Source organism: Botrytis fragariae, assembly GCF_013461495.1.
Source record: "Botrytis fragariae strain BVB16 chromosome Unknown tig00000061, whole genome shotgun sequence".
Taxonomy (NCBI): domain Eukaryota; kingdom Fungi; phylum Ascomycota; class Leotiomycetes; order Helotiales; family Sclerotiniaceae; genus Botrytis; species Botrytis fragariae.
This window is the reverse complement of record NW_023500994.1, coordinates 938495-952715: the sequence shown is the minus strand read 5'-3', so window position 1 is coordinate 952715 and position 14221 is coordinate 938495. Positions and strand designations below refer to the sequence as shown.

At 42.4% G+C, this 14221-nt stretch overlaps 3 protein-coding genes across 3 annotated transcripts; 1 reads left to right on the top strand and 2 right to left on the bottom strand.

Annotated features, from left to right (window-relative positions):
- Nucleotides 1-461: 461 nt before the first annotated feature.
- On the top strand, nt 462-3295 carry Bfra_008426 (putative zz type zinc finger domain-containing protein; the record flags this gene model as incomplete). Its single annotated transcript, XM_037338788.1, has 2 exons — nt 462-584; nt 710-3295. The coding sequence occupies 2 exons, from the start codon at nt 462-464 to the stop codon at nt 3293-3295; spliced, it is 2709 nt and encodes a 902-aa protein (XP_037192094.1).
- A 4983-nt stretch (nt 3296-8278) lies between these two features.
- Nucleotides 8279-9450, bottom strand: Bfra_008425 (putative capsule polysaccharide biosynthesis protein; the record flags this gene model as incomplete). The annotated part of the gene is made up of 2 exons (XM_037338787.1): nt 8279-9175; nt 9259-9450. 2 exons carry the CDS (start codon nt 9448-9450, stop codon nt 8279-8281), a joined length of 1089 nt encoding a protein of 362 aa, XP_037192093.1.
- An 868-nt stretch (nt 9451-10318) lies between these two features.
- On the bottom strand, nt 10319-12196 carry Bfra_008424 (putative glycoside hydrolase protein; the record flags this gene model as incomplete). Its single annotated transcript, XM_037338786.1, has 6 exons — nt 10319-11087; nt 11149-11422; nt 11496-11683; nt 11737-11779; nt 11835-12023; nt 12070-12196. The coding sequence occupies 6 exons, from the start codon at nt 12194-12196 to the stop codon at nt 10319-10321; spliced, it is 1590 nt and encodes a 529-aa protein (XP_037192092.1).
- Between the last annotated feature and the right edge of the window lie 2025 nt (nt 12197-14221).

The following is a 14221-nucleotide window of genomic DNA, read 5'->3' as shown; positions in this document are numbered from 1 at the left end:
AACCCAACACTTATAAGTTATTACCTACACTCCATCTGACTTACACATTACCTACCATCTACCACCTACCACCTACCACCTACTACCTACCTACATCTTCCTCTCCACATCTTCTCCATCCTCTATTCCTACAACATACAACTTACAACATCAATCAAAAACGCATCAATCCACTTTACCTACAACAATTCCCTTTTCACAATAGATCAAAAGAACATCCTCTAATTCTTTGATCGGTTTCTACAAATATCGAATCCTTCGATTCTTCGAAGACATCCCATTCAAAGAATCGATTTTCATAATAAGATAGATAAGTAAGTCCGATCGATTCCTGGCATCTTCGCTCTACCGGCACCCGCATCATTCCCTTGCAAGGTCACCGCTCTCTCTCGACATCACTTCATCACTTCTTGCACATTTACTGACAACGACTCTCTTCAATAGATTTGTTAATTTCAATCATGGCGTCCATGACAGCCCCAACTCCAGATACTCTGGTTACCCTCAAGGTTAATATTGAGGGTAGCAATCGAAGATTCAAGCTTCCTCTTCGTGATCTCGGTGCTAGCACTCTTCCCGATAAGGTATGTGATAACATCAATTTATCTACAAACAAAGCTTCTTGATTCTGCAAACGTATTGTAGTGTTTAATCACGATAGATCTTGATGAAATCATGTGAATATAGCTAATCATTATCATCTACATAGCTTCGATTCCTTCTCGCCATCCCTGCAACATCTGAGGCTATCTTCGAGAGATACTCCGATAGTGCTGCTGCCTTCATCGTACTCGATGCAACCAATCCTTCGGTTTACAAACAATTGTATCGTGCTGCCAAGGCTAAGCTTAAGCTTAGACTCAAGGTCACCATCAAGGACAAAGAACCAGCCATGCCAAAGCCAGCTTCCGTCGAAGATGAAGAACCAACTTCAGCCAAGCCTGTTGTAGCACAACCGGAATACCCCTCATTCACCATTCCTGCATCACACTCATCAACCACTGAGACCCCTAACGCCAGACGCAGCGTAGCTTTCGACTCGGAGGCTAGACCAGAAGCACAACACAAGGAGTCAAGTGCCGCAGTGCAAGTGCAATCCAAAGTACAAGAGCAGATTGAAGCAATTATCTCCCTACAAAAATCCTTTGATGAGATGGCTGTCTCGAATACTCACGCTGCTTACCAAACAGCAATCGGACACGCAAAGCCACTTCCTGCCTACTTGTTGGGCAGATATCCTGATGGCGAAGCTCCAGTAAGCTCAAAGTCACCAGAACCTGTTGTCAGCTCGTTCTCCGTTTACTGTAATAGCTGCAGTGTCTCTATTCCAGACATCCACTATCATTGCAGCACCTGTGATAATGGTGACTTCGACTTGTGCCCAGAGTGTAACGACGCTGGAGTCACCTGCAATGGTGATCATTGGTTGATTAAACGCATCGTGGATAAGGGTCAATACATTCACAGTACAACCGAAAAGCTCGCCCCTAAACAACTTTCTGGCTATAGAGATAACAAGCCTCAATTCTCCGACTCCAAGACTACCCTCGTCGCTCCCGCAGTCGAAGAGAAGGAGCCGGTTCCTACTCGCACTTGCAACAGCTGCATCTCCGAATTGTCCGAAGATAAGTTTATCACTTGTATCGATTGTGAAGATTTCGATTTGTGTGTTCAATGTCATGTATCATTGAAGCATGGTCACAACCCTAAGCACGCTTTCGCTTTCGTGGATGAGGATGCTAACTTTGGTCCAATGGCCTCTGCTCTTCTCGCTGCAGGTCGTAACGCCTCTCACTCTGCTATTTGTGACGGATGTGATAGAAACATCTTTGGTGTTCGTCACAAGTGCCTTGATTGTCCAGATTGGGATTACTGCGATGCATGCATTGCGAATGCTGCCTTCATCCACCAAGGTCACAGATTTGTACCTCTCTATGAACCTGTCAGTCGCTCGGGTGCTCAACAACAAGCTAGCAGAGTTCGTCATCATGGCATTTTCTGTGATGGACCTCTTTGCAAACACAAGCACCACACCGAAGATGGTGATGGTAACATTTCTCCCGCTTATATCACTGGAGATCGTTACAAATGTGCTGTCTGCCATGACACCGATTTCTGTGCTGTTTGTGAGGCCAGTCCATCCAACTCTCACAACAAGACTCATCCTTTGATCAAGTTCAAGACACCTGTTCGCAATGTTAGCGTTACAACTCTTGGTGATCATCCAAATGGTAAACCCATGGCACCAATGGGTGATCGTTTTACTCCAACACATTCAAAGGCAACTGAGACTACTCCAACTCAATCCACTAATGCTGCAACACAAGTTCAAACAGTCGCTGAAGTTAAGCCTGTTGTTGAGGCTAAGCCTGTTGCTGAGGTTGAGCCTGTCGCTGAGGTTAAGCCTGCTGCTGAGGTTGAACCGGTTGAGGTCAAGGAGGAAGTTGTCGAGGAGGCCACTGAAGAAGTTTCAGCACCCGTTGAAGAGGAATTGGTTGCACACTTTGTTCGTGATGCAGTTGCTGATGGTACCATCATGACACCAAACTCGGTTTTCGAACAAACCTGGTATCTCCGAAATGGTGGTAAGACATCTTGGCCTGCAGGTTGCAGTGTTAGATTCGTTGGTGGCGATAACATGTGTGCTGTTGACCCTGAACACCCAGCCAGTGTACATGAACTTGTCAGTGCTGCTGAGAGCACAACTTGTTATACTGAAGTCGCTCCTGGTCAAGAATACGGTTTCACTGTCTTGATGAGAACTCCAAACCGTGCCGGTAGCTTCATTTCATACTGGCGTCTTACCACTCCTACTGGTGATAAATTCGGTCACAGACTTTGGTGTGACATTACTGTCAACGAGCCAACTCCAGTCATCAAGGCTGAAGTTACTGAGACTGAAGCTCCCAAGGTTGAAGTCGCCAAGGTTGACGCTCCTAAGGTTGAAGCTGCCAAGGTTGAAGCCCCTGAGGTTGTAGCTGATGAGCAAGAGCTTGCCTCTGAAGCCTCATCCGAGGTTCAAGAAACTCGTGACTTGCCTGAAGCTGAGACTAGTCAAATGATTTTCCCAAAGCTTGAAAAGGAATCTCCAATCTCAAGCATTCATGAAGCTCAACCATCACCAAAGGTTGTTCCAACTTCCGAAGAAATCTTCAACGATGATTTTGAGGAATTCAATCAAAACTTCGAAGATGATGAGGGTGAGGATGGATTCATGACTGATGAGGAGTACGATATTCTCGATGCCAGTGATGAGGAATACCTTGCCGAGCAAGAATCAGAATCTAAGAAGTAAATGCATCACCCAGCAAGTTGTATCGGGGTAAAGTTGACTGCATAAATAAATGGAAAGGACGTGGATGAATATGGCGAAGGGATTGGGGATGAATTATCACGAACAAGGCAGGCGTAAGATTGACACACAAACAAGCTCTGGATAGCGGATGGATTAAGGGAAATGGATGGAGCTTTTGGGATTTTTTACTGAACGTATTTTTGGGGAGGGGGAAATGGAATCTATCTCACTCGCTGCTTTCTTTTCTATTACGTCTTTTCCTCTGAGGCTTTCTTTAATTTTCTTTTGCCACTTTTAATCATATGTGATGATATTTTTCGCAAGGGAGATTTCAATCACAAGATTAAATATGGTGCTTGTGGTTTATGGTTCGGTGGTGCTTTTGTTGTTGGGCAGGGATAATTTGTTAGGAAAGAAAAATGATGATTTTTAAAATATTTATCTTTGCTTGATTTTTGTGATGTTATTTTGAAATGATGTGCGATCTAGTGACAAACTGGAAAACATTAAGGGTAGAAATCTACTAGTGGTGTTGGAATGAATGGGTTGATGTAAAGTTATGATGCATGGAAGATGTAATGTGTATGCTGTATAGTTAAAGATTGATAGGGGTAATGTGAATAGTATCTTGAAGAGTTGGAAAGGAGAAATAGGTAAGAGAAGATGAAAGTGGGGAGTGGAGACCGGAGACTGGAAAGTTGACGGAGAGGTAGGAGGTGAGTAGAGGTAGGTGGTGAAGAGGTGGAGAGGGAGATGAAGGGGGAGATGAAGAGAAAGGAGTATGTGATGTATGTAGAGGGTGTGGGTGTGGTGGGAGAGAGGAGAGGGATGAGATATGAGATATGATGTGCGTGGGGGTTTTCATTACTTTCGAATCTTGAATCTTGTGTGGGATTAGAGGGTGTGATGAGATGGAAGGAAGTAGAAGGAGGTGGATGGGAGTGAAAATGGAAGTGAAAATGGAAGTGAAAGGAAAAGGAAAAGAAGATAAAGATAGCAGTCCCCGGAATTCATATAGGTATAGGTATAGATAGGATATATAGATTTATATATCTTACAGAGTAATAAAGTAATAAGTATTGTGTGTGTGTGTGTGTGTGTGTGTTTGTATTAAGAGGAAAGAAATGAAATGAGATAGTGTGTGATGTAGTATGGAATATATTTGATGAATATTTATTGGGTGCTTGTTTTGAAACTTTTGGTAGATTGTTGGATGGAGTTGGATGGATGTGGTGTGGTGTGTTTATAGGTAAGCGGGTTTGTTAAGTGGAATGGTAGATGATAGGTTTTGAGGGGGAGGGGAAGGAAGGATGCTCTGATTTAGAATTTGGCATGGAAGCTGGAGGGTGGTTTATGGGGATGAGGTAGGGTTGTGTTGTGTTTGTTAGTAGGTGTGTATGTAAGTGGAGTTATTACCTGTTCATTTCTATATGCCTCTTTGTTATTAGTAGTTGATTCGGATATTGTCATCTTTATTATTCGTTAATGTAGAGAGAGAATAGTTGGGTATGTAAGCCAGACTTCCTCTTTCTTGCGATCCTAAATCTATATTTCTGCAGAAAGCAAACGTCACAGATTTCGGGACATTGTGTGCATTTCCCCCCTTCCTTTCTAATTTCTCTCACTCCTATCCATTGTTCAAGAAATGGTTCATGTTATCATTTTGTTTAATGGATAGAATACCACGCTTTAGATCTCATCTGATGTTAAGGGGTTTTATTGTTATTAACCGATGATTCTTGTCACTACATTTAGGCGCCAGAACATTCATATAGACATACCAGATCTGGAGACGAGAAATCGGGATCATGACAATCTTCTCAAGTTATCAAAAATACATTATCTTCAACTTGAACTGCAGCTCTTTGGACTTTGAGTTTCAGATTTCGTCAAAGACATTGCCACTTCCTGTAGGCTCTGAAAGCCGTCATGGCGTTTCTTGATTTTGGAAAAAGCGTTGACTGTGTTTTTCATATATTCGTACTTTGATTTTGAGCCTTTGAGCAGGGAGTTCGGTGTCATTTTTCTTATTACTTCCCCTGAAAGAAAAGAGTTAATTCGTCTTCATACTTGCGGGTGAATAATCCGATACCCCCTCAATCCCTAGCAGCTTATACGCCTGGGACCCCCACCATCTCGCTAAACCCCTAAAAATTATGCTTTTCTTCTTCTCAAAAGGGACCAGCACCTCTTGAATGAGTTCTCCACGCAACCTTCAAATTCACGGTCAATCTGTTAATGGGATTCAACGTAACTACCATGTTTGGAGTATTTCGATATCTCTTTCCTGTCGGATCCAAGGAATGTCTTTCGTTAGGAATTCGCAAGAACTCATATCAAATCCCATTTACAATTATAATGACAATAATGATATAAATCTCATGTTCTCAGCCCGTTGAACTACTTTTGTTGTCGCTCGACCTTGGACTTTTGCTGTCTTTCATGATTAATGTCCCATACAACACCTGTTGCATTTGGACGGGACCGTATCAAACTTCAAAGATATCACTTCCCTGCACTCACTACTCTATTCGAAAGACACAAAATGCTGCACACTAGACCATGACCCACGAAACACTCAGCCAGAACATCTAGTTGTCTATTGATGGTTGTCCCACCCATTCTTAATTCTCTCACTCCCCAACACCTGGTCTCTTTTATAACTCTCGCTTCCTTCGAAATTCGATGTCAGATTATGGTCACACGCTGAGTACAATTTGGTGTTTCAACAAAAAGTTAATTGTATGTGCGTCCTCATTCACCTTCTCTCCAGCTCTCCTGTGCTCTTACTTCCCTCTTCTTGAAATCTTCTTCCTCAGTATAAAAGACACCATTACCCCGACTGAGCACTCTAACAAACTCCATCCAGTATGCCATACTCGCAGATATATGGGTGCAATGCCAATACCGCTTCTGAACTTACCCACTTCTGTCATCAGACCCGTAAATATGATTGAATTAGGCATACAGGGAGAAGTTATTACAATAGCAATACAATGAGTTCCTCCTCGCATTCCATAAAAATCTCGCGCTGTCACTCATATACCACCACCTTCAAAAATATTTTTGTGATCATTTCCCCCATTCAAGCCACACAACTCTTCACCTTTAACATTTCCTCCCGAAAGAGACAGATATAAAATAACGACAGCACTCAAAAGACAAGCACCAGTTCACTACTCTCCAGAAGTCACCAAAGTGAGCCGACCTAGCAATCATGGTGATCCATCAAAAGCCTCTAAAAGTGGCTAGCTCAACTGCATAGAGCTCTTAGTTGTATAGCTCCCGTTTTCTTTTTTATCTCAACGCTCGTTTTGTGGACCCGCTTGGAATCTCTCATTGCTTCACTGGGCGATAAGTTGTCAATGTAAATGTAAATGCATCATTCACCCCTTCCGATTTACAGAGTATGTATGTACCCTTCTTCCTTCCTCCTCATATCCTGGCAAAAAAGTTCTCAAGTTGTGGATATATAAACGACACCCTTACCCTTCAAATTTCCACATAGCTACCTCGTTCACGCTGAAGAGCTACCCGAAACTCGGAACAGCTGAAATCAATCTCAACTTTCCCATCACTTGAGAAACATACGTCTACGCATTGAATTGAGTTGATATCTTCAACCTATGAGATACCTGTGGACTTTCAAGTAACGAATGTATATATGAAGAAATAAACTTTTGCTGTTGTTTATAATATTTCTCGTCCGCTGTCGAAATGTGAATATAAAATATTATCGCTTGACATCATCTAAGCACCCCGCTCCATAACATCAAATCAAGACAACAGACGACAGCCAAACCCTCACTTTCCCCAGCCACCGGGAAACGAAATCTTAAACCCCAACTCAAAGATGCAATTGAGACCCCCACACATTTCGACCTATATCATAATGCTTTTTAGCACAATCTCTCTAAATATCCGGTCTTCCTCAAACTTTAGTCTCGAGCTTTTTATATCACTCCTGTTAGCTTTTGGAATTCATCTGGGACTTCTTGTAAGAGGTACCCGGAAAGTTGAATGTGTATATATATCGCAGGAGCTTTTTGATCTATGACCTGCGCATGCGGTACATTATTCACTTCTATGCTCATACTAAGCGCCTCTTTCTTCTTCCTCTCCTTCCCTGAATATATAAATAAGACCACCGGACCAGTGAAACTAAGAGGCTAAACAACGATAGCACGCGTTTGTGGGGGAAAATGAAGGCTGCTACTAACTGCATAACTCTCCCTCACGTATCCATAGGATATCCAATACCCCAGACTCATCATCGATACTGGCACACAATCATGACCGACTTTACTTCCCATTCTACGCGAGACAAAAACGCGAGAAAATTGAGACTTCTTGTTGTCAAAAATACCGAAGAGAGATTCTCATCATCATTTTCCCTCCCATCACTAACTCTTCTCATGAATATCACTATCGCATTATCGTCAATGTAATAAAAGATTCTACAAAACAAGACAGGTTGAAAGAAATGAGAAACACCTCCTAGAATGACTTCTTTTTTACACATGAAATACGGTACATATTTCAAAGATATATATCAGTTTCCCTATGACTTCAAAGAGTATAACGCTCGAACTTGTGATCATTAGGTACCATTCAAATATGTTTGGTCTTCTTGAGATGTTAGTTCTACCCCTTATATACTCGATTAAGCCCTGCGCTGTAACCCCAGGAATGGAATTTGGTACCACCACGTCCTTTATTCACTTCCCATGGTTACATTGAAAGAGCTTAATCATTATTGATATGATAATCTAACTCGCTTGAGAGGAATGAAATGGCTCGCAAAAATGCCTTGCACTTGTCCTAGATTACAACAATCGTCTTGATATTTCGTCTATGTATTAGTCTATATGCTCCTTTACAATCTACGTACTCCATCGCAGCTGATCTAGTCTATTATATTCTAGTCTATTTGAACTCTCATATGAACAAACGTCTAACTCCACAAAAAGTCTCTATGTACCCTCACAGCAAATCTCTATATTTACCCAACGCCGGTCCTTGACTTCCAGTAAATTCCTGATGCAACCCCTCCATCGCAGCAAAATGTTCCGCAAATTGCAATCCTCGTTTATTTTCTCTCTCAACTCTCTCCCAATTCCATTCATTTCCATTTGCCCCCTCTTTAACCTCCTCATCCTCAACCTTCGCCTCCACAAACGACTCATCCATTTCCGGCGTCGAAACCCCAGAATTAGCCATACTATGCCAACCACCCGGTCTCTCCGGCAACACACCACTAGCATTCAACACCACCTCCGGATGAACCGTCAACCTTCCCAACTTCATCACATACTTACTAACGGCACTAGCAAAAATAGCTTTCTCATCCACCTCCACCGCATCCCCACCCTCTCCTTCCCTCTCCTCAAACCTCGCATTCCCACCCCCAAACCAACTTCCATCCCCCAACACAAACCCCCTCGGTCTCACCGTCCCCTTCTTCACAAAATGCGTAACCACATAAATCCACTTGCGATCCCAACACAATACCCTACTCCACATCTCATATTTCTCATAAATGCCTATTTCCCTCTTGAAATTACACATCACGCCTCCTAGCATGATTCCCCATCTTCCGCGTACCGCTTTCCCTTCCTTATCCAGCACCAGTTTATTTTTCAGATTCGCTTGCAGAGCATGAATTCCCGGTTCTAGAAGACAGCAAACGATATGCGAACGCGTCACGTCGAGATCCGAGAAATAGGTACTATTCGATTTATGCAAATTGTAATCGCATTCCCAGAGGGGGGCATGAGAGGTTGTTATAACGGGGAGGAAGAGAGATGCGGGACCCAGATCTGAGGGGATATTGGGGATAGTGAAGATGAGATGTTTGAGGATTGCGTTCCAGACTCGGAACTGCGGGTATGTTAGTTTACGTCATTTTTGCTTCTTTTTCTTACACAATGAAGGAGGTGGAGAGGAAAGAAAGGAGAACATACATGCCACACTCCAGGCAAACTTTTCAAGTTCGCTAGAATAACTACAGTAGCTGCAATCCGCGAATAACTGCCCGGTCCGGTAAAGATATCGGAAAGTAGTTTTTGTATATTCACATGAGAGATACCTGCTGCCGCTACCACTGCCGTCGTAAACGCAATCGATTTGAGAGGGAGACGAGTTGCAGATGCCATTTTCAGGAGGTGAGTTTCTAACTTTAAAAGCCAGGAATCTGAGAAGGAATTGGATATACAGGTAAAGAATGAACCCGCACACTTGTATGTAAGCAATCAACGAGAAACAAGCAAAGAAAGAACAAATAACAGTAATGAATAAATAATAAGGTTCAATCTCAAATAATCTCAATTAATATTAATAATGCTACTGGACACCGATAAATCAGTGAACACAACACAAGCATGGGTCTACCGAGGCACGGAGGAACCTATGGCCGACGAATTTCAAATGTTGAAAAAAAAATCTCAAAATCTCCTGGTAGAAAGACTCCGAGGTTATTTTTAGGAGGTTCCGAGAATTTGAGGTGGGTTTGCCATGCTTCTTCTGCCTTGGCTGTACTTGTTGTGTATCCGGTATCCAGCTGGCTGGTTACAGATGTCAGTGCCACGCCAGTAATCTTCATACATTATATGAGATATGATATATCTCCGAAGCGTGTAGATCGTCGACTACCTAGTAAACGATTTTCTTTTTCTCGATATGCGGCTCGGCACGGTACATTGATCTCCTGCATGTGATAGACCGGTATTACGATCACATCGGCATATCCGCACGTCATGTAGACTACATGTGATAGATATAAAGAAGGGGTCTTCTTTTCCTTGTTCTAATTTCTAAACTAATCATACAGTAGCGGCTTTTCCTTAAAGATTTTGACTCGCTAATCCCAACCTTTTTTTACATCCATCCATCCATCTATCCATCCTATATCCCATATATATATATCCGTATTTCCCCTTTTTATACAAAGACTACCGATAGAAAATCATTCCGGTACTGAAGGTATCAATCATAAAATCATTAAAACTCCTCCCATGAACCCATTCATCTCGTCCATCCCTCATGTTCATCACTATCATCCAGAATAAAATCCCGATGAGACAATGGGTCGATATCTTGAAGAATTGTCGTATTTCCCACAGTTGTATTTCCTGCCGAATCTCTTTCCCTTCCATGGCTGTTATCACTCCACTCTTGTTCCAATGCCAGGCCAACTTCCAAATCATTTTGTCTAGCCCACGCTTCCCCTGCATCACGTTCGTCTTTGCGTATCCCGGGTCGAGATGCGTTTCTGGCTGAAGCTGGAAGACTAAAATTAAAGTTGGCTGTTATTGGACTTAAGGTTCGTGTATGAGTGTATACTGATGATTCTGGTCGTTTTTTCCCTGTTTGTGTCGTATATTCTGTATATTGTGTCCCGATGGATGTTCGTTGGTCAGGTAACATGCCTCGCATTTTTGCTTCCAACACAGCTCGTTCTTCAGGCGTGACGATCTTCGTTCCCATGCTAGGTAATCTTTGAAATTCGGTGCCCTGTTCTTCATCTCCAGATCTCATAACACCTCTTCTTTTGCTTTTGGGAAATTTTGTACGCTGGCCACAGCAGCTAAGGATTAAATCTTTATATTGTGTGAAAGATTTGGCGGTTCCGAAAACGAGAAATACTAAGAGTGACGCTGTAACTCCGGGGATGAAGAGAATGATATCTGTAATACAGCTAGATATCGAGAAGTCGGGAGACGACGATTTCGCAAGTTTTTGAAAGTTTTGTTCGGAGAATAGAGAAAAAATGATTAACACAACTTCGAAAGCCCTATTAAGATTGTCAGCTGGTTTTCTATGAGTTGAGCCACTAGGAGACCAAAGAGACCCACAGAATAATAACAAATCCGATTGTAAACCGGGTAATCAGTGCACGATCGTATACAGACCGACGAGCTATTTTGCGATTATTGGCATTAGATTGACCAGTTCCAGTCCCAGTTCCACTTCCAGTGCCGGTACCCGTCGTATCAGTCGCAGTCGCTGTACCGCTTGAAGCCCACCACCCATTACGCTTTTCGTGTGCAAACAGAAGCCGCCGTGTTTTGATATATTTATAAAGAATAAGTACCATGAGGATACTGCCGGTTGACAAGCTTATGAGCACTATCACCACAAGTCAGCTCAAGCTCTGAGTATGCACCTTTAGAGATAGAAGTTTTGGCTAAGGATATCTCACTTGTGGCGTTCATTAGAATAAAAGTCGCCACGAGGCTTTTTAGCACAGCCGGAGCATGCCCTACGCCCACTAAAATCCCGGGGACAACGATTGCAAATATCTTGGATATGAAAGATATATGCTCTCGCAGCCAGCTACCAAGGAAGTTCGCACGTATTTCCCAGGAACCACAGAAAAGTTTAACAGCCCTGATTACTTGTAAATCTCAATGCACAGCTCATCTGATTTCGGATCGACTTACCAGAACAACACCATTAAAGCCATAACATTATAACAATAGAATTCTGAGTCGAGAGGTTAGCAATCATTCAGATTGGCAACATCGGGATGAGAACTTACGAATTGTAAATAGTACAAGATCCACATTATTTCCCACACCCGAAAACCCCAAAGCTGGCGTTTCTACAGCTTTTAAAGCCATCTCATAAGTGTCATGCTTAACAATGAGCCAAGAGTGATTATAATGTATTTGCTGTGCGATAGATCCAAGTGTGCTTAAAGCAGAGAACTTTGCGAGGAATGTCACATCTATCTTGTTAGATGTATTGGTATAGATTTTGATAAAGCAACTTACAGGTCCATCTTTCACCATAGGTCCATAGCATACAAATGAGTAAGGTAACCAAAATGAGGCATATTGATGAGTATGTCAGAACGGCAGCAGAAGCACCTATGGCCTCTTGCGGAATCCCGGTGCCCATTCAGTACTTTCAAAAGGGTAGTGATAGTAGGACTTGCATTTAAGTCAACATGAAGATAAATTCATGCCTATCGAGTATTCAGGCAATGATCTATTGATGCCAGAACAACAGATAGTAACATGAGCAAGATCGAGAAAAATGAAAACCCAAAAAGAACAAAAAAATATGCTTTATTGGAAAGTCTGGACCTTACATATCGATCCGCATATAGGTTTGTAACATTTGTAGATCAGGCCAAAGGATGAATAAAACTGTCTATTCCTTGCAATGAGTCCCCTGCCTATTGTAAGAACAAGGTATCTGTACCTGTATCCCAAATACCTTCCTTTCTTCCGCATCGAACATCCCAGCTCCTCTGGACCAGTATTATTCAAGTGTATTCAGTTAGAAGAGACTTCTCCTATCCCAGAACCTGGGAATCTCACCATCTTAGGGAGGGTGTATATTCCATGTTCATTCTAGCAAACGTGAGAAACAAGGATGGCACAAAGGTTGCGGGATGGATCGAGACAAGGGAGACAGGGGAGATAAGATAATGGCTAGATGAGCTGACGAGACACAGTAATCTGCCAGCCGCAAGCTTTCCCGGAAGGATGTATCTAGATGATCTACAGATTAACTAAAATTTCGCGTATTTTTTAAAAAACGTGTAAACTGACCCCCATTGAACTTCTGAAGCCTGACACGGTTTTGAAAGACGGCGCTTGCTCGGATGATTCTTTTGGTGACACGTTGCCTAGTAATTAGTGTAACCAAATATTCTGTGCGCAAATTTGAAGAAACTTCTAGGGAGTATTTTGACCTTCTATGAAAGTTCCTTGCTAATGTCGGTAATGAATACGATGTTGTAGGACATAGGTCTGTGTGTACTTATTCAATGGTTGCAATGTTAAAAATCTCCCACGGCAGATAGACATCTTCGCAGACCCGAAGGAATGGATAAAATAAGAAAGAGCTTACGTGCCATTTGAATTTTAGGAAAGTGGTTCCGTGCCTATTTATCATGGAATTGTTGGATTTATATTAAGCGTAGAATTTTCAACGAATTACATACCACGATGTTAATACTTCGTCCATTAGCCATGCATAAAGTGTGTTGGGTAATCAATTGGGAACAACCTTTCTTGCTAATGCTTGTTACTTATGCAGGCTGTATAATGTCCACTTTAGTAGTTTATACTTATTAGCTTTAGGAACTGCAGTGACAATGTGACATGTTGTCACCCATCATCTCCATACCCTTAAATTGACTCAATGGGGCTCCTGTGACGAGTACTTGTCATGTTCAGGCGAACGTTCATCTAAAAGCACAGAAGAATGTCTGTAATGGCACATCTTGTCCAGATTATCGTTACAGTCCAAGCTCTGAGGTTACCAAGGATTTTCGTTGTGGAGAAGATACGCGACAAGATCAAGGAAGATCATTTGCTGGCTCTGATATCGGGGGCACCAGGGCCATATTCTAAATTGTGATACAACGTGACATGGTATACACTGTAGAGTTGGCACGCGCAAAGTATCCTGTCGAGATTGTATGTACGGGAGTTTGAATATTTCTTCGAAAGCTCGGATATTGGAACAAGCCATCAGAATAGAAGACGAAGTGAAAGTCCACGAAATTCTGCAATCATTTGCTTGGCTTGACGAATCGCGCGGCATGCCGGATACCTCGGATATGGAATCTAGATTGCCACACGATCGATGTATTGATTCAGGATTCAGTAAGTATCGAAATGGTTCAGCTCGGAATTGGCCCCTATTGCGATTAGAAGAATGCATGAGAGACTCATAAAAGTTAAAACGAAGAGCTTTTGGAACAGATGGAATGGATGGAATGATTTCTTGCGAGCCGTACGCCGGATTTGGGAAAGGAAGTGGAATTCCTCAAGTTGGGAGCGACCCTGTTTGAGCGGAAAGATATCCACCATATACCTATTTAGTAAGCTCGATTATAGGATTAAGTATGGACATAACACCTTTCGTTTACAGTTTCCAGTTGGTTGTTCTAGGAACTTACCTGTAGTG